Genomic DNA, 20402 nt, shown 5'->3' on the forward strand with positions numbered 1-20402 from the left:
CCCATAACTGATTCTTAAAAAATTCGAACTTTTTCACGTGAGTTTGAGGATCATGGGCACGATATTGGGTTTTGGTAAACTTGTTCGAAAAGAAAGAAAAAGAAAAAAGAACTTTCCATTTTTTATAAAGTTTTTGTCTAATCTGTCGTTTTATCTGATTCTTCGCTGTTAAGGTAGCTAAGAGTTCTTTAAAAATATCTCTTTTTATAAGCTCTCGTGACTTTACCTGTTAAAACTGTATTTCTTATTTATAAATTTATAATTATTCTCTAAATTAGCCAACTTCTTAACACCCTCCCTTTCCTCTTAACACCCTCCCTTTCCTCTTTATATACCCGTCTCCTCTTTCTTCCTTCCCTTCCCATTTTCTCTCTCATTCTCTTTCCCAAAGTTCTATTCTGAAGAAGAAGCCGTCCGGTTTCATAGGCCCGTTTATGAATCTGGGTTATCGCCGGCCGAAAGCCAGGAGGTTTGGTCGCAGTTTGAAGATCCGGGCGGGTCGATCTCAGGTTCACAAGGCTCGTGCCAAGCCGTCTCTTCGATCGACGGCGGGAGGAGAAGGAATCGAATGATGTCAAACCGAGAATCAGCGACGCGGCCCAGGTTGCGAAAGATGAGATATTTTGAGAGCCTGACGGTTGAAGCCGACCGGCTGAAAGTGAAGAATGAAGAGCTGAAAAGGCAGTTGAATTTGGTGTCGAAGCGTAGTTCCATGGTGCGAAGACAAAATGAGAGATTGTGGTCGGAATTTGTGGCGCTTCGAGCTCGGCTGTCCTATCTTCCCCGGATTTCTGTTTCAATATAGGATAATATATCTAAATTAGTTGAGATAGTTGAGATATGTTTATACTGAAATAATATAATATTACTTTTATTTATAGTCAGCTATGCCAAATGAAACAGGTAGAATCATGTGTTACAATTACACTCTTTTAGCAATAAAACAACTATTGTTGTGTGACACTTGTTTTAACCCAGCTAAATTTTGAAATAAAATGTTTCATAAAATGTGGGCAGTTGAATTTTTTTTTAAAGAGGGCCCTATAAATACAATTCCACTGAAAACATGTTGACAAGAGATATTAACACTATTATCGAGAAAGTTTGTTGACAAAAGATATTAACACTAATAATAAAATAATAAACATAAAAACAAGATAAAAGAGTTTTGTATGACAAGGGCATGCCGTCATAGACAATATACCCTAAACAATCATAACTATCACGCTCCACTCGGTCTCGTAGCCTATTATCTTATTACTAACAAGAGAGAATTGTAAAAAAGTGTTAAGCCCAAAAGTATCTCAAAGTACACGCTAATAGTGAGAATGAGATATTCATCTCTCATCATAAAAAATAATAAAGTCCAAGCAAAATAAATAATTTTTGTTCTTTTCTGAAAAAAAAAAAAAAAATAGAGTAACAAGTTCAAAGGGAAGCAAACATAAACATATTTTTGTTGTATCCGTAGGAAAATAATGTATCAGAATATAGGATCTTATTAGAGTCACAGAAATCCAAAGATGGGGTCGGGGCCAGAAGGGGAGGCCACGATAAAAAAACAAACTCCAATCACTTTCCACTTTAACTATGGAACTCTAAATTAAACTTCAAAAATGATACAAGAAAAGAACAGTTTTCTTGTGGCCATTGGTGGCCAACAGGGAATATCAATAAATTTCCTCAGATTTCCATGTTAATGAGACTCCTCACCTGTAACAGTCCAAAGATATTGTTGGTTTTTGTCCATTACGTATCGCCGTCAGCCTTAAGGTTTTAAAACGTGTCTGTTAGGGAGAGATTTCCACACTCTTATAAGGAATGTTTCGTTCCTCTCTCCAACCAATGTGAGATCTCGCAATCTACCCCCTTAGGGATCCAACGTCTTCGCTGACACACCGCTCGGTGTCTGGCTCTGATACTATTTGTAACAGTCCAAGCCAACCGCTAGTCGTTTTGACCCGTTACGTATCGTCGACAGCCTCACGGTTTTAAAACGCGTCTATTATGAAGAAGTTTCTACACCCTTATAAGGAATGTTTCATTCTCCTCTCCAACCGATGTGAGATCTCACATCACCGTAACAAAATTCAGGGTAAGATTGAAACTTTGACATCTCTTCCATAACCCCAAGAGCTTACTTCTGAAAGCAACGCCTTGGCCTGAAAGAAATCTCAGATTCATGCATGAAGGAAAATAAACGTAGGCAAACAAAATGATAAACATGATAGAAACTAATAAAATCTCAACCAGAAATCTCAGATTCAAGAAGAAATAGGCTTCAGAGATACACTTACACTAAACCAATTGCCTCTGGACCACTGCCTTTCAAACACCATAAATAGGCTCTCTGTAGCCTTTCTGGCGACAACCAAAACTACTGTACCTTTTTTTTTCTGTTCTTTTTCTTACATCAGTTCAAATGGTCAGTTAATCATTGACCAAATGGAGCTAAGGCACCTGCATTGTTGTAATGAGATCCTCCGTATATCTCTGTTCTCACGTACAATGAAAGGGGTAAGGATTGACGAAGGCCACAGGTAAAGACAAGCGATGATTTGACAGAAAAGTGTATAAGAAAACAAAATGTCTACAAAAAAACAGCTAGGCATAACCTTATATGGTGGCAGCAATCCTTAGCAGTTAAATGATATTTTTACCGAGTAACTGTTGTGTTGCGTGTGTGTCTCGCTCTTCTTCGGTATCTCAGTCTGTTTCAAGGCAATGATAAATCAGATTCTGACAGGTAGGCTTTTTCTGATCTATCCATGATTTATTAATCTGCACCACATAATCCTCTCCTCCAACTAAACCTGAATTGCCTTTGTAATTATTATATGTTCTTCCATTCTCTACTTGCATTTCAACCTTTCTTCTTCATAGCATCCATGACACCAAGATCACCGTTGAGACAGCTTCTGCAAGAGCAACAGGAGCCTTTCGAGTTGGAGGAGTACCTTTTCGAGAGAGACTATTCGAGAAAGAGCTTTAGTAGGGGCAGTGGCAGTGGCTTTGCTTGCAGCAGTGGAAAATTTGACAATATTATGAAGTTTGGAAAGGGATTTGTAGAGATGAATAAGGTGCTGAGGAATACCTGTAAGAAGCTTGTTTCCATCAATAGGAAGCAGCAAACTAAGGATTTGGGAAAAAGTGGATGGATTCTTAGTGTTGGCTGCAAGAGAGTTGCAGAATCAGAGAACTTTTTGTCTCCCTGCAGCTCCCGGAAGAAGTCCAGTTCATTTTCTAGAAAAGATAACAAAAAGACATCCTCTTCGAAGAGAAGACATCATGCTACTTCATCAACTTCAAACACTTTTGAAGCTCCAGAGCCCTGCAACTTACAAATACTTAAGGTATGATCATCCCGAACACTTAATTCATCATAATTCATCAGAACTGCAAGGCATACCTGAATCATATGTAGTCTTTAAAGCAGACTCAGCATGTCCCATTTATAATCTATCATCAATGTAAACTTCAAAATGTGAAATACCATAGTCTTACAACTTTCTGTAAACTTGATGAACTAACGGCACCAAACAGGGTGCGGCAGGAAAAAAGGTCGTGTCTAGAAGCATGAAATCAAGTAAGCAACTCAGCCCTGGATTAGACAATGATTTTCATCTTCCATGTCCATGAAGTTACCACCTTATATACAGAGAGTCTCTAATGTACAAAATAAAAGCAACTGTAGCTGAATGATCTGAACTTGTTTAGGACATGAAAACAGGGAAGCAGGGTCTGATTCGATAATCCCAGCAAGACTAAACAATAATCAATTACGGAATGGCATTCCTCTACAGAAGAAAGTTCCAGATGACTCCATTCTCTCGGCCACTCTTTCGGAATTACTTCTTTACTCCGCAGCAATGGAGAAACCGAGTGGTATTGAGACTGCAGAACTGCAGGAACTTGTAACATCCAACACTACATCTCAGCTCCTGATATTCAAAAGGGTAATTCATCAAACAAAGCAGCTTCTTTTTTACTGTGTGGGGGAGGTGGTGGAGGCCCATTCCAAGCATGGCAGGCACATAGATTCTGAAGAAGCTAGGAGGCTCATCCATGAGAAGGAAACCACTGGGAAAAAAGCAAACTTATCAAATTCACTGAACTCAGATTACTTGCTCTCAGCAGCAGAATGGTGGGATTTGAAGCCGCAGAAGCAGCTTATAGGAGCAGAGATTGGAGCACTCATTCTAGAGGAGATTATTAATGAGGTTGTTACTGAACTAATAGATAATCAGTGATCAACATTCTCCTGGCTTCAATTATACTAAGATTCCAATACAAGTATTTGCAGAAAAATGCACATTGTTAAGTATAAACCGTATATTCATATCCTAGAAGCTTCACTCAAACATCTGGCCCCTGCCTCAGTGGAATGTACACTGTAGTAAGAAAGCAGATATCAATCACCAATCTTAAATGAATTTGGATCGCTCGTATCATTTCATAAACCAAGTGATTTTCATGAAAGTCTCCCTTAAATACAACAGAACCACCAACTCAGATATTAAAACATATCAAATAGAAGACATACACGACCTGAGATGTCTACTCAAGGATTGTCGGCATAAAGTGATTCCTTCCACTGCCCATTTCAGGTTCAGTTATCGATCAAGCCATTCATGAGTCTTTCACCTTTCGCTTTCAGAAAGACCAGACAGGTACAAAAGGTTAAAAATTATGGACAAATATGTTGAAACTTGAAAATGGAAAAACGAACTGATTACTCACATGTTTTAACGCCCATGATATGGCTGTGAACAGTAAATTTTAATGAATGATGCCACAATTTATACACTTCATAACGTTTTCATTCTAGTTACGATTAATGCTGTAAACTCAGCTTTAAGATAATCTCAATAATCGAACTTCAAATCAGTTGAGAGAACCGCAAATAAGCAGCCTGTGGATTTATTATTCTCGACAGAATTACAGTAGACGAGGGAAGTAGCGACTTACAAAACCAGGTCACAAGTAATAAAAATGGCTGGTTTATATACGCCACTAACTCCTGTAGGACACTACAGATGTATCCACTAACAGACAATGGAAGAATGATAACTGGGTCACCCTTCATCTCCTCTTCAAAAGAATTCTTTTCAGCAGTTGCCATCCCTGGCCAATTAAAATCACATTGATCGCTCTGCCCTTGCAAACCGTAGAAACCAAATCCTGAAATCGAAAGCTAACGACGGCTATTGAATTTCCCCATCCTCTCCAAGCTCCCCCTCTTCAAGTTCATCATGTCCGTCATTTCTACATGAACCATCTCGATGTTCTCTCTTGTGTCTTCTGTGCCTACTCTCACTGTCTAATTCAGGTGAATATGCGTGCTGCCAAGAAACATACAAAGAGATTTAATTTCTAATAACGTTATACAAAACAGTGTCACAAGCATCTACAAGGATATTCACGTGCCTTCCTTGACTTTTTTCGGTCACTGCCACGTTTGCAAGACTTCTTAGACTCCTCTCTCTCATCTTTATTAGAACCACCATCATCAGTGGCACTATGATGCCGCTTCCGACGTTTCCTGTCTTTGTTTTTTTCCCTTTTCTTTTCTCTGTAGACACGAGTTTTGTTTGCATCTATATTTTCGCTATCAGTTTCATCCTTCTTAACACGTCCCTTTTCTTTTTCACGTTCTCTTTCCTTCTCCTTTCGCTCTTTCTCCTTTTCCTCGCATTCTTTTTCCTTTTTAGCCTGTGCAAAATAGAAGTTCTCTTCTGAGAATGAGAAAAAAATTCCGAACAGCATCTTATTACACTTCAGTCAAAGTTATCGAGGAATCATCTATTTCAACAGAAGATCTGAACTACCGAGGGATTGGCTTCAAAATAATAATAATAAAAAAATACTTTTTTGTTAGAAATTTAGAATAGCATTAGAAAGAAAAACAATGATCCCCATTTCTAAAATTTATGAAAACTTGGTTTCTCGTTAAGAAAAAAATAAAACCTAAATTATATGTACATAAACCAAAAACATTGTGGAAAAGACATGTATGCATATATAAACCAAAAATTAAACCAATTCAAACAAATTCACTTCATTTGAACTTAAACCAACCAATGGTCGTTTGGGCTATGTTTATTCAGTTTTTCAGATCAGTTGGTTGCTTAAAGCCTAAAATATCGTTCCACTTATAATTCTTCACCCAACGACTGAAAAGTAGAATCATCAAACTAATCAAGCATAAAAGCAATTTGCCACACACCTTCTCCTCCTCACCCTTGCGTTCCTTTTCTTTTGCCTTTTCTTGTAAATGCACTACGTATTCCTCAAAAACTTCCTTCGCGAAGGTCTCTTCCCCAATTGATCTAAGTGACAGTAGAAGAAAAAAAGTCAAATAAAGCAGAGAATTGAGTACCCAAACCTCGTTTATGATAAATAATCAACATCTTCATAAACTACCTGTAGTCTTCACTCTCTTCAAAAAGCTGTTTGCTATCCTCCCAGTTGGAAGAAGCTGAAATCTCCTGTAGTAATACAACCATTGAAGGTCAACTAACTGTTAGAGAAGACAGTCGGTCTGAAATGAGCTTACACATCATCAACAGTTCTAAAAATACCTTGAATAACTGAAGCAGTCTTGAGAAGTCATCAGCCAAACGTTGACGCCTTTTGGCTTCTTTCTGCTCCTTTGCTTTGGCTCTTTCTAGTAAATCCTGATATACAAGCTTCAACATAGTAGGATGTGATTAATGTCTCAAAACACGTATCATGTTGATAACAAATCAAAGGATACAAAATTAAAGATACAGACAAGGCAATGAAGTTTTCCATAGAGGAGGATTTATAAGCGTAGACATTGGGAAATTGTGAGTAAGAATCAATTCACAGACGACGGGCTAGGCCCTCAGCTTTCCAGGCTGGCCAATTTCTATTTTTCCTTTGTAAAAAACAACCAGAAATTTATGGGATAACATATTGCATCCTAAACAATAATAAAAGACATAATTGTGAAAGAACACGAATATATCCATAGTCTTCAGAGGACCAAGTAATCAGAAACTAAGATTATTCAATTACTCAAGATACAGAATAAATATCTCTATCTTCAGATTCTGAGCATCTTAATTGCCCCAACATACAAAGCCAAAATCCAAATTGTATTTCAGAAAAAAAAATGAAAGATTGAAACTACAATAAGAAAAAAAAAACTCATTATACAGATTGGCGCTGCAGAACAAATTAAGCATATACAATCAAATTAATATTTAAAAAAGAATTTTGAAAGAGAACAAGAGCAGTTCCAAATTTTTCGACAACTCCAGCAAATTTCTTAAAGTAGAACCACATGTTTGAAGCTTCCTTTTATCTCATTCTTTTCAGATGAAAGTGATATTTTGAGACCAGATAAATTTCTGCAACTTAGGGAGATTTCCCCTTATGTTCCCGAGGGAGTCAAGTCAGGAAGATTAATTTTTTATTGTTGTTCTTTATTTTCCAATGAAGAAAATTTCTTGGAATTCACAAGGATGAGGGATAAACGGGTTAGCTCATATATTTTTTATTTGAGGATTGACCAAACGCTTTGCCGTTATTTCCTGAATGTGTGCAAATTGATCCATTCCAATGCCAACATGTTAGAAGATTGTGGTTATTTTGATTAGAGTGGTCATGCAAATGTACGAGTAGGAAAATAGTTGGAGATTATATTGCGGAAGATATTGGCTTTGGTGATGTCAATCTTTTTTGTTTAAGATTATATTGAGAATAAGGTCATCAATATGGAATACAACAGAAATTAGAAGTTTCCTTCAAATGAAGCTCTCATTTTCGGTTGTCTTAGTCTTGCAAATGCCTGATATAGAACCTTATACAAGAAGACTTTTGTTTGAAGTGAAGGCTACAACACAGAATGGAAAGTTTTGTGCATGGTTAGGAATTAAAGAATCTTCAACGAGAAGTATCTCCATCAGTTTAATCAGTTTGAATCTAGAAGTTCATACGTCCCATCACGGTGTTCTCTAAACAAGCACTTCGCTGTTTTTTCCTATCTTGGTTTATGTCTTATTTGGTAAGCCATCATTTTTCCTTTGTATTTTCTTTTATTTACTCTTTTTGGTATCCACCCCTTGAAAAGTTTGAATCTTTTGAGCATTAGCCTCTTTTCATTTTTTTTTTAATGAAAAGTTTCAGTTTTAAAAAAAAAAAAATTAAAAAGTGTAAATTAATATTTATAAAAGAATTTTAAAAGAGAAAACACACGAAACAATTCCAAACTTTTAGACAACTTTGGCCAATTTTAAGTAGTACCTTAAAATTTATATCTGAAAGTGCAAGAGGAGCACCCTCTTCAATGACAGCCTTAAGGTCATCAAATGTCCATGATGAAGTGATGGTAACCTGAAAAGCATTCCATTCAAATAAAAATGAATTCAGCAGCAGTAGCCGTTCATAAAGATTATAATCATACTACCTTCGCTGCCTTCATCACATCTTTTATCTGAGCCTTTTCTTTGTGATACTAGAAATTTTAAAAAAAAAAATGGAAAATGTGAGCTTGACAGTAAAATTTCAAAAGCACTTTGGATTCAACAATAATATAACACGGACATTTTTTTTCTAATATATATAATGCAGACAATTGAGCTAATAACATAAATTACATAAATAAAATGAGATAGAATCCATCAATGCATTTTGAAACGATTTTTTGGAGGTAAAAAGAATGCACGCAGTCCTGAAATATTTTTTCAGATTAAACATGTACTTCAGGAGAATTCAAGATGATGAACAGAGGGAATTCACCGAGCAACAAGATTTGTAGATGCAACAACCCCTATCATCAGCTAAGTTTGACTAAGATCAATTGGACTAGAAACTCAATCAAGAAACAGGAACTTGCTAAAGATGGACCTACGCTCCCCCCATAACAATGGCATGGAAATACTATCTGCCTGAATTCAAAAACAGTGTTCCATAAATCTTGATCGGATGTACTTAATTTACCAGCCAAGAAGTTCGTAGCCAAGTTCATTGGATACAACTTCACAACGTAGTAATGGGGGTTTAGCAAGTTCTGTTTCTCCATTACATAGGCCAAAAAATTACATTCATGATTTTGATTGGATGGGAAGATGATAAGGTTGCTGAAAGTTCAGGCATCAAAAACTGGACGTTACATGGTCGGAAGAGGCTTTCGAATGAAAATCATACCTCCAAAAGGAAGATGCTCTACAGCTTTAGTGAAGTTTGTGATCTCATGTTATTCCCAATCATCAAAAGAATTTCTACAGGGAAAAGACCCAAGGACAAAAGACATGCTAAATACCTTTATTCACAATGCATTTCTTGGTATATTTACTCACAATATGTTAATTATTTTTGTATATACGCATAAGATAGTGGATAATATTGCATGGAAAAAGGTTAGAAAGGAAGTAAGGGTGGAGAGGGGAGAAAGACAGAGAAAATTATCTTAAAATGAGTCCTAGCATACACACAATGAAAACCACAAATCCTATGAAATGCTTTACCTGATGGTAGGCTATTAGAGTAATAAATCACTAGTTCCTATTTATCTTTGATAATAAAAAGAAATTATAAAACTAACAAAATTTCTATAACAAAGTATGATAAGAAGATCACCTTAGTTTTTAATTCCTTCAGAACATCCTCAAACAAGTCCTTTGGTGTTGAGCCAGATATATTTGAAGCAACAGCTTGATACTGAGGCAACTCCTTAACCTTGAAAAAAAAAAAGACAATCGGGGATGTGGGGAAAGATTCCTAATCCAGATTTCAATGTTCAGCAGAAGATTAAAAAGTTCTCTACCTTCAAACAGTAATCACGCCAAAAAGTCTTAGCTGTAAGAACACCAGCGGTAATGTGTTCTTCCATGAGTTGGCGGAACTCATCGCGGTTTTTTCTTTCAATTCTTCGCAAACGTCCCTTCAAATGGTTAAATGTGAATGTGAGTGTCCTATGTACTTAATAAAATAGAATCAACTATCATATGATGAACTGATGTACAATAAAACCTTTTGTATCTTCTTCTGTTCCTCTTCCTCCTTTTCCAACTCACGCATATAGTCCTGTACCAATCAAATACAGCATAAAATTTAAGTTGGAATACACAAACAGAAAATCAAATAAAAATGAAAAGGACATGCCTGGAAAATAAGCAAGCGATCAAGTTTCTCAAGGTATAAGCATCTCTCATCAACTTCCAATCGATCTTGTACTTTCCGCCATTTGCTACTCACCTAAACCACAGAAAACAATCGCGAGAATAAGGCATAATAAGGAATAAGTAAATTTATACATCCCAAAGCCTGAGGGAAAATACCTTTATGTAATCACAAGACTCAAGAAATTCCCTATATTCAGTAATATTTTTCTTGTGCTCCTCTGCAGCCCTTTCTTTTTCCTGAATTTAAGAGTGTATGAATGTTCCCTTATCTAGAAAAAGGTAATTTCATGCACTCCAACATAGAAAAAAGGTTATAATATCAACTTATCAAGAGTACAGGACAACATCACAATTATCAAATGAAGAAGTACTATCGTCAAAGTACAATGAAAGCCCCCATTACTCTCGCACACTAAAAATAAATTGTTTGTAATATTTTTCTTCGGGCCTGTTGATTGAAATGTTCTTAATACAAAAATGATATCATTTAATAAGATTAAAAATAAAACATCAACAAAATTCCAAACCAACATCCTAAAAAGGATTGCAATACTGTATTGTAACAGGAACAAAAAAGAAAGAAAAAAAATTGTCCATGGCATTTCTCTAAAAAGAAATATCCAACTTTCATGGACAAAAATGAAAGAATGTACTAGGGTATGAAAAAATAAAAACTCAGCCCCGCAGGAGGAGACTAGACACTAAATAAGAAACACACTCCAATCCAAAAGGATAAGACCCTAGCTAATAATTACAAAAAACCAGAGTGCCACCACCCACAAAGAGTTAACAACAAAACTCATTCGTGGATTCCTCAACCTCTCAAGCAAGAAAATTGACGTCTTTGGAGATTATAAGATTCTAGATAGAGGAGAGAGGAGAAAGGGCACAAAACTAGATGAAAAATCAAGCAGGGAGATGACTCCAAAAGAATAGGCAAGCAACATCTCAGTACTGCCATCCACAGAGTCAATTTGGTAATCATTATTGGTGGGTTCAATTAATAAAATTGGGAACCAAGATGTTTTCCCGTTTTTACTACTTTTGGTTAGTTCTTTGTGCAGTCAGTACAAATTTCAAACTTACAAAAAAAAAAAAAAAAAAAAAAAATTCTTAGTCCTCTTTTATTTTCTCTACACAACCATCGGCTCACATTCACCTGCCTACAAGGGGAAATCTCTCACAGGATACTACTAACGCATGCACATGCATGAATAAACAAACGATTCCTACCTTCCTCTCAAGTTCCACTATGCAGGTTTCAAAAAGATCCTCCCGATCTCTAGAACGTTCAACGGCTTTGAACCGTTCATCATTCTCAAACATACTAACGGCTTTGCTGTCCCACAAAAATTGGAAAGGAAAAAAATATAAGGTCAAGAGGAATTACGAACTTGTAAGATAAATAATGATAACAATAAATAATAACTAAGAACCCAACCTCCATCTGGTAGATGATGTGAGTTCCTTGGACTCCTGAAATTAAAATGCATATGCAAGCAAAAATCAAGATCTCTAAAACAATCAAATAAAAATAATAGAGAGAACATGACAGGAGAAATTGTATACAAAAACTTACATCCAACATCTTGATGAATTCCTCACGAGCTTTTTTCTGTCTTATGCGTCTTTCTTCTGCATCCAACTTTTTTCTATGTCCTAAATACTAAACTCATAAAAATTCATCAAAAGAATAATAAAGTCTGATCCACCTTGGTTGTAAAGAAAAAAAATGTAGGGGAAAGGGGTGAACCAAAGCATTATTTCATTCCAATCATTTCAATAAAACTTCATTGTAGTCCAGTCATATTGATACCTCATGGAAAGCTTGCTTCCGCTCACCAAGAGTTTTCAAGGCGCCATATCTTTTGTCATTAATTATTTCTCGCATAGCCTGAACACATTGAATTAGCGTATATGAAATATGATGAAAACTGAAAAATGTTGCATGATGCCTAGACCAAACAAACCTGCTCCCACGTCCAATCAGACTGAACATTTACAGATTCCAGAAGCGCTTTAAATGCACTCTTTGCCTCCTAATGATTGAAATATATTTTTAAAATAGAAAATAAATACAATAATAATGAAAAAAATGCACAGGTAAATATATTCACAATTACAACCATGGGGTACTCAATTTCTCTCTCTCCAAAAGTATGTAAAGAGTAGATGTTTTTCAGAAAGTACCAGCTTGTTGGCGAATACCAATGGTTCATCGTCAGCATATTTTTCCTCTAAGACAGTCTCATTAACTTTTCCTGCAACTGCCATTCTCTTCCTTGCTTCCTGTCATGACACCCAAGATTATATCAAAAACTAGTAGACAACTAATGAGCCAAATTTTATTCAAATTTTAGATTAACTAACTAAATCAACCTAGTTTCTATTCGAATTTAGAAGTAGAAAGATCTTGATTTAAAATAAAGTTTTCAGAAATGTATAGAAACCAATATCATTTATGAGGCAAAAAGTATAAGATAAAAATCTCCCACAAATTACCTCAATGTCCTCCGTAGAAGTTTCATCAACAGGATTTTTTACATCTTGAGATGCAAGGCTTTCAAAAGCAGTCCTATTTTCAGAAGGACAAAGGCAACAATGAGCAAAACAAAACTGGAACTATATGCGCACTTGGAGCTGCTATCCAAGAAAAAGTGGATGTGGAAACTATATCAGCAAGACTAGTACATACATTGACGAAGCATTGGCATGGACCACAGCAGGAGGACCAGAAACAAAAAGAGCAGCTGGAACTGGACTCAATGCAACCCCAGAAACAGTTGGAGAAATGCTGGAGCTAATGGTAGAAATTGCCGGCGTTTCAGCATGGAAAAGACCAACAGTAGGTGTAGGTTGAGACGTTGTAACAGCCATATCTGTTTGTGTTCCTTGGACAGATTCTTTTTGAGCCTGCTGGCGAGCCAACTGCAAGCAAATTAACAAAATTAGATTGAAAGCCATGACTCCTTTTGAAAGAAAACATGAGAAAGAAAGATAGTGAAATGTAACCCATGATTTCAACCTTCAGTTCTTCTGGCATGGTCCACTTTGATTCTTTTGTCACCTTATTGTAATAGTACCTGTTTCACCTCGTGGTAAACCATTAGTGTACATGCTTATTCATGAAGATCAAGAAATGTAACACACTAAAAAAAACTTGAAAAATGTGAACGTGGCCAGGCTAATGCCAAAGAGGACAGAGACAAAGCAACACACTTTCTTCCATCTGGAGACGTAAATTCCTTCCACACAGTTGATGCATCAGCTCTCTGTAACAATTATTTGAATCAGAAGCAAACATATAATACTGGAAAAAGAAATTTGAGCTAGTTGTCCTCCAACAACGAATATCCAAAGAGCTTTAAAGATATTGCACCGGTTAATGAACACAAAAGAGGACAAAAAAACAATAGTTAAATAAGATATCTGATAACGAAAACCTTTATACCCTATGCAGAGAAAATGTATGTACATAAAATAGATGCTTGTCTAGAAAAATTATCAGTCTAGAAAATCACACTGATCCCTGAATTGATAGAATAGCCAGAAAAATCATGATTTTGAATTATACATCCCAACCCCAAAGAATACTTTTCCATGGAGCCACTATATATACATCCCAGCCCCAAAAGTTTACCTATGAATCTAAAAGAAAATTCTAATAACGGCATCTATAACCATGAATTTTGTTTAGAAATGAAAAAGAATGCCTTGTATAAATACCTTTTCTTTAACAGATGTGCTATGATGTTATAGGTAAGAATAAAAGATGATTCATAAAAATGACATTTACCTCAAGTGGTGTCATAAGTTCCAATGGCTTTTCCCAACTGGACTGTTTGGTTTTTTTGTTGTAATAGTACCTAGAAAAAATTTCTGTTCAGTAAGAGAAATCAAGAGAATTGCAGAGTGCTAGAAACAATGGGTGAACTGTGTATACAAACTGAAAATTAGTAATTAACTGTGTTTAACCTCGACAATTAAGTTGACATATTTAAACCTTGGATTTCAAGAAATGAGAAAGCCGTAACCAGGTGATAAATGCATGATTACCTTTTTCCATCAGCTGATGCATGCCCTTGCCAATCAGATGGATGATTGAAGACAGGAACATTAGCAGCCTGATGTTATAAATGACGTGAAAAAAAAACCCGTCAGGATATAGAAATCAGCATCTTAATAGCACTGAGGAGCTCACATCAGAAAACTGTCTTAATACCTCAAAGAAAAATACTATATTATTTTTTTTAAGAAAAAACAGACCTTTTCCCCAATGTGGGCATTACATACTACTACTTTCCACAAAAACCAACTCACTTTCCACATCTCTAACTTCATCCATGCTTGCCTAAGAACATTTATCAATGCCTTAATACATAAGACCACATTTTCAATAAGTCAAAGAAGAGAAAGTACGTATAAATTCCAATCAAAAGAAAAATAAAAATAAATTGAAGTCCATCTCTAGCTTTTTTCATACAAGATCTATAGCATATCATCCCTCAAATCAAAGAAGATAGAAGTAGACAAATAAAACAAGCAGAACATACTAGGTTTACGGTAGAAACTGAAGAATGCTGGTTAGCTTGCTCAATCTGTGAGACTGAGTTTGTAGCCTGGCTTACAGAAGACATCAAAGGTTCGCTATTACCAACTCCAACAGGTACATGCATTTGTGACATTGGCTGGAAATCAGAAGTGAAACCAACATCATTTAGTGTCAGTCAGAGTGGACATGAAAATGTACCATAAAATAAAAATACAAAAAATGGCTTTTCAAATTAACAGAAAAGAAAGTAAACAATGCGCAATGAATGAGAGGATTACAGTAAATGGTGAAGAAATAGGTAGTCCATGAGAACCCAGACCATGCATTTGATTATTTGGTGCAGGCACGTTTTGCTGACTCTGAGGTGGAACAGAAGTACGAGACCTTGTCGGAACATAAGGCATTTGAATACCCTGGGACAAAGGAGTGATATAGCCTCGATGGCTTGGCCTTGGCACAAACTGTGGCACTGATTGAGGATACTGATGTGGCTGGACTTGACCAGCTGGAATTCCAACATTTGAAGAAGATATATTCTGCCCTGCTGACTGGAACTGTGGGGCAGATGAGGAAATGAATGTCTGGCCTGGTTGTGCTGGGATATTAGGTCGAAACTGCAGCAGAAAAATCTCAGACACTCACATCAACTCGATAGACATAAATAGAATATAGACTTGACCAAATATCATAACAAATAAGTAACCAAATAAAACCCTGCAGGAATCAGTGAACCACAATTTAGAAATTTGAACTGAACATACATGGAAAGAATCAAAAGAGACAAACACACTAATGCACCAAAAAGGAAGGAGAAGTCACGGGAATATTTCAAAAATAAGATAATAATTGAACAGACAAAATAAATGTCTGAGCTCAAATCGGCAAGTGTAAGCAATAAAATATATATAAGTACTTTTATACGTACACACACATGCAAAGAACTAAAATCAGAGATGTTAATTGAGAACTGAGAAAAGGTTCTTTACCTGTCCGCCTGAGGCCTGAGATAGATTATCCATTTCAGAGCTTAACAGAACGTCAAGCTTTGAGCATAAAAAGGTAACCAGAGATCACAATACCGACAGATCAGCTAGCTAATTCCTAGTTGAAGTCCACCAAAAGCAATAAATGGAGACCCAGCTGCAAACAACTTAGAAATGTTAGTCAACAAATAAGTAACTGGATCCGAAGGTGTGTCCAATCAAACAAATTATCTAATTTCAAATTTCCAAGACTGATTTCCTGGACGATGGAATCGAAAATCAACCCATTACTGCAGGGCTAAAGTAAAATCCACTGCATCCCAGTCAATCACAAAGTGTCATTCAATGTGTCCTATGAAATAATTAAAGAGAGCGGGAAGAGAACTCAGAAACATGTCACAATTTCGTAGACTAAACGTCTCAAAAAGTTACATATAGTATATAGTTTCGACGCTAAGGCCTGTATGATTAGGCAAGGACCATAAAGAATCGACTAAACAACTTAAACCTACTGAAACGTCTCACTGCATCACCCTTCTTAATTTCTATATATCCTAAAAACCCTCCAAATTCAAAACTGGGTGAGAAACAAATAATCCTGCCGCATGCGGCGTGAATGTGATTATCCCCGTACTTTCACTCTTGAGGTTCTCACTTCTCAATCTCCAAGAAGTCACAACAACACCATACAAGACAAGAAGGACGACCGATTCCCAAGAGACAAGTTTCCTCTCAAAGAAGCAATGGAGATTACGATTAGCTCCTCGATGCGTCTGCACACCCGAATCCTTGCTTCCACTGGACTTCACTTTCTCGAGGTAAACCGCAGTGTTCTTAAGAATATATAAAGATTTGTGAAAGAATCACCTCCACGTTAAACATGTTTTTTCAAATCCATTCCCTTAGCACGAATTTTTCTTCGAAACTTGATAGAAAAATGCAGAATCCGATACCAAAGCGCCTAAAGAACGAGAGGGAATTAGATTACTCACAGTTATGGCTATACGCTGCGGTGGGCAAAATAATGGCGCCAAAACCAATGCTAATAACGGGTAAGAAACCGGAGTGGTCGGTACCCGGAGCCTACGGGTTCAATCGAGTTTTAGGGTTTAAGTGAAAAAAAAAAATGACAGTGGGAGGAGAGGGTACGGGCTAAAGGTTGAACCGGTGGCTAAAATTATTTACCACGTTGCTTCATTTTGACAATAATTTATTTCTAAATAATAAACTTGTTTACATGTAATTTCTTAGTATTAATTTTTAAAGGATTAAATTATAAATTTGCTCCAATTTTGATTCTATAAATGTTTTTTTTTTTTTATAAGAAATCTAAGATATTAATGTCGCAACATAAACACTGATATATTAGTTAACTGGTTAATGCAAATGTAACGGTCTAAGTTCGTCGCTAGTAAATATGGTCAGTTTCAGCGGGTTACGTATAGTTGTCAATCTCACTATTTTAAAACAAGTCTATTAAAGAGAGTTTTCAGATGTAAAAAGATTTTTAAAATCTTAATAAAAACTAAAAATAAAAAAATTGTTAAAACAGAAAAAAGCTATGGTTAATAAACCATGCATTCCTATTCTGCCATTCCCTCCAACTTTTACCTTATTTCTGTTATGAGATTCAGTTTTATTAACTTCCAAATGGATGAACAAAATTTGGTATAAATATTTGAATTCTCCATTCTCTTCTTCAACCCAAGAAAACAAATAAAAATCCGACCTTTTGTATTGGGTTTGTTTCGGAGAAAATGAGGAACACAGATCATGAAGGGAAGCTGTTGGCAATGGTGGCTTTCGCCATTGCTGCTGCCGTTCTCCAAGCTCATGCAGCCATTCCGGTGATGAATAATTCTCAACAATTATCGGTGCAGATTCAAAAGAAGTTAAAGCTTCTTAATAAGCCTGCCCTCCACACCATCTACGTAACATCTTTCTTTTCATTGCCTTTTTTCAAATTTTTTAAAAAAATTTAATGCCTTTTTGATCGGTTTTTGACGTATAATTTTGCATGGAAATTATGCAGAGTGAAGATGGAGATATTATCGACTGTGTTGACATTTACAAACAGCCTGCTTTTGACCATCCGGCTCTAAAGAATCACACCATTCAGGTTCATTTCTTCATGTTAATCAAATCATTATGTGTAACCCTAATCATATTCTTTACGCTCTTAACCAATGCTTGCATATATGCATATAGATGGAACCCAATTGGAGCGTTGATTGGAAGATGTCGGTTGAGCAAAACGAGGCGTTTCAAGTATGGCAAAGAAGTGGGAGATGTCCCAAAGGAACCATTCCAATTCGCAAAGTTCGTGAACAAGACTTACTCAGAGTCAATTCTCTCGATAGCTTTGGAAATAATTTCTTTTATGGAAGTTCCAAACTCGGGTCAGAAGTCAACCGTTCCGTAAGCAAAACCTTCCATAAACATCTTTTTTATTTGGGTTTCAAAATTAAAGTTTAGTCGACTAATTTGTTGCTAATTATCTTATAATTTGGTGTTGAATATGAATCAGACGTCAATCCTGTATACGGCAGGCTACAATTACATTGGCGCTTCAGGACAGATTAATGTTTGGAACCCTAAAGTTGATTTGCCAAATGACTTCACGGCTTCAAGAATTTGGTTGAAAAATGGGCCGTCTGAAAAATTTGAAAGCGTAGAAGCTGGCTGGATGGTTCGTTTTATTATTAATTTTATTTAAACTTAATTAGTAGTACGTGTTTTAACATTTAATTTTAATTTATTTTGTCGTTATAGGTAAATCGGAGGCTATATGGAGATACAAAAACTCGACTCAGTGTACATTGGACGGTAAGATTGAGAGTTTTCAATTATAAGAACTAGGAGAGAATATTGAAAAAATTTGAGTATAAAATTTATATAACATGGAAAAATGGTTAGGTGGATTCATACAAATCGACAGGGTGCTTTGATTTAACTTGTAGTGGGTTTGTCCAAACGAACCCCAAAGTGGTACTTGGTGCTGTCATTGATCCCATATCAACCAGAGGTGGACAACAGTTCATTATCTCTGTCGGTATCTTTCAGGTATCTAATTTCATATGCAATCTTCCCTCCTCCACGAATTACTCAACTTAGTGAGTATATTTGCTAAAACAACACGGCTAAATGGTCAAATATGGTACACATGCTAAAAGTTGCTAAATATCTTCAATCATACAACATATTTGTTTGTAATTAATGGTCAAATATGACATATATGATAAACTATAACTCATGCACCATGCAGGATCCTCGGTCACGCAATTGGTGGTTGAATGTGCAAGGGTGGCCTGTGGGGTATTGGCCACCGACGTTATTCGGATATCTGCGCCACAGCGCAACATTGGTGGAATGGGGCGGTGAAGTGTTCAGCTCACATGTAAAGAAAGTGCCACACACGAGGACGGCCATGGGGAGTGGAGATTATGCAGGGAGGCATTATAGCCACGCTAGTTATGTGATGCTGCCAAGGATCGTGGACAATTCGTTGCAATTGAAGTATCCAGAGAGAGTCGGAATTTGGGCTAATGAGCCTTTTTGTTACTCTGCTGATAATTATCAACGAACCTATACTACTGAGCCTGTGTTCTTCTATGGCGGTCCAGGTCGCAGTCGTGACTGCCATTAATATCATCTAAAGGAAGGGTTGTTTAAGAAGTTATTAAAGTTTTATTTTTCTAATAAAAGGGAAAGAAAATTTACAATATTTTAATAAAACATAATACAAATTTATAATATTTTAATAGATGCATAATATGAATTTTGAATTAATTCATGGTTATTCAATATTCTATACTAAATATTTTTTATAATATTAAAATTTTGGTAGGGTAATTTAGTAATTTAGTCAACAACTCAACATATATATAAAGGAAATTAGTATAAATGTCTTTGTTTTGTGATCATCAAGTCTCATCCAAACCAGTTTATTTTTTACAATAAAAATATGAAACTATAGTTTTTTTTTTTTGGATCAATTTTCAAAATCAATCTTGTGCGTACCACCTTTTAAATATTCACTTTTTTGCTGCATTTTTCGTCCGAAGTTCACACCGCCCTCCAAAGATGCCTATGCACCAAATCCTCTTCCTGGTGCGGCTTTGTACACCTTTAGTTTGTTCTCTTATGAGAAAGTCAATATGCAAGTTGAATATCTCGATGATGGTTAGGAGGGAGTCCCACATTAGTTAATTAAAGGGATACACCATGATTTTATAAGTAAGAAATACATTTTTATTGACATGAGGCATTTTGAGAAACAAAAAAAAAAAACGATGAGAACTTATGTTAAAAGTGAACAATATTATACTATTGTAGAAGTTCATGATTCCTAACATATCGTCAAAGTGAACAATATTATACAATAGAATTCTCAAGTGTCGAATAAAAGATGTACTTTGTTCGAGGGCTCCAAAAAAGTCGAGTCTCGATTAAAAGGAGGTTGTTCGAGGGCTCCATAGATTTCAAGGGAGACTCTTTGGTATATTTTGTTCAATGTGAGAATTGGAAAAAGAGTCTCACATTAGCTAATTAAGAGAATAATTTTAGGTGAATTTATAAGTAAGAAATATATATTGGGAGAGATTTAAGACATTATCTTAATTTTTAATTTTTAATTTTTTTTTAATTTCCTCCAAATAAAAACTCCCAGTCACGGGGACGAAGCGCAGCACTTCCGTGAAAGTGAAAAAAGTAATC

At 35.9% G+C, this 20402-nt stretch overlaps 3 protein-coding genes and 1 long non-coding RNA gene across 9 annotated transcripts; 2 read left to right on the forward strand and 2 right to left on the reverse strand.

Moving 5' to 3' along the window:
• Positions 1-651: 651 nt before the first annotated feature.
• Positions 652-3254, reverse strand: LOC111788346 (uncharacterized). 2 transcript variants are annotated; one of them, XR_002814141.2, is made up of 4 exons: positions 3095-3254; positions 2661-2971; positions 2298-2493; positions 652-791 (listed from the first exon to the last, which is right to left on the reverse strand). It is a non-coding gene; the product is annotated as an uncharacterized LOC111788346 (long non-coding RNA). The 2 variants fall into 2 exon arrangements; XR_015419874.1 differs by having other exon boundaries at positions 2616-2971.
• On the forward strand, positions 2446-4361 carry LOC111788214 (uncharacterized). Its single transcript, XM_023668490.2, has 4 exons — positions 2446-2533; positions 2884-3353; positions 3544-3586; positions 3718-4361. Exons 1-4 carry the CDS (start codon positions 2446-2448, stop codon positions 4248-4250), a joined length of 1134 nt encoding a protein of 377 aa, XP_023524258.2. The 3' UTR covers positions 4251-4361.
• Positions 4362-4888: 527 nt separating this feature from the next.
• Positions 4889-16807, reverse strand: LOC111788103 (pre-mRNA-processing protein 40A). Of its 5 annotated transcripts, none has more exons than XM_087121333.1 (28): positions 16679-16807; positions 15690-15843; positions 14982-15317; positions 14705-14839; positions 14208-14275; positions 13948-14017; positions 13371-13423; positions 13177-13234; positions 12847-13079; positions 12654-12726; positions 12342-12440; positions 12122-12190; positions 11968-12045; positions 11731-11817; positions 11593-11627; positions 11385-11490; positions 10308-10388; positions 10132-10224; positions 10000-10053; positions 9794-9910; positions 9607-9705; positions 8435-8482; positions 8272-8361; positions 6582-6689; positions 6424-6488; positions 6227-6329; positions 5428-5712; positions 4889-5342 (listed from the first exon to the last, which is right to left on the reverse strand). In XM_087121333.1, the coding sequence occupies exons 2-28, from the start codon at positions 15720-15722 to the stop codon at positions 5205-5207; spliced, it is 2814 nt and encodes a 937-aa protein (XP_086977459.1). In that variant the 5' UTR covers positions 15723-15843; positions 16679-16807; the 3' UTR covers positions 4889-5204. The 5 variants fall into 5 exon arrangements, with proteins under 5 accessions (XP_086977459.1, XP_086977458.1, XP_023524058.2 ...); XM_087121332.1 differs by having other exon boundaries at positions 16554-16687; XM_023668290.2 differs by lacking the exon at positions 16679-16807 and adding an exon at positions 16321-16667 and having other exon boundaries at positions 6582-6677.
• A 579-nt stretch (positions 16808-17386) lies between these two features.
• On the forward strand, positions 17387-19458 carry LOC111787604 (protein neprosin-like). Its single transcript, XM_023667619.2, has 7 exons — positions 17387-17617; positions 17719-17805; positions 17895-18104; positions 18214-18375; positions 18459-18512; positions 18603-18749; positions 18952-19458. The coding sequence occupies exons 1-7, from the start codon at positions 17444-17446 to the stop codon at positions 19330-19332; spliced, it is 1215 nt and encodes a 404-aa protein (XP_023523387.2). The 5' UTR covers positions 17387-17443; the 3' UTR covers positions 19333-19458.
• The last annotated feature ends 944 nt before the right edge of the window (positions 19459-20402 follow it).

This window comes from Cucurbita pepo, chromosome 2, assembly GCF_057944985.1.
Source record: "Cucurbita pepo subsp. pepo isolate OVF chromosome 2, ASM5794498v1, whole genome shotgun sequence".
NCBI classification, from domain to species: domain Eukaryota; kingdom Viridiplantae; phylum Streptophyta; class Magnoliopsida; order Cucurbitales; family Cucurbitaceae; genus Cucurbita; species Cucurbita pepo.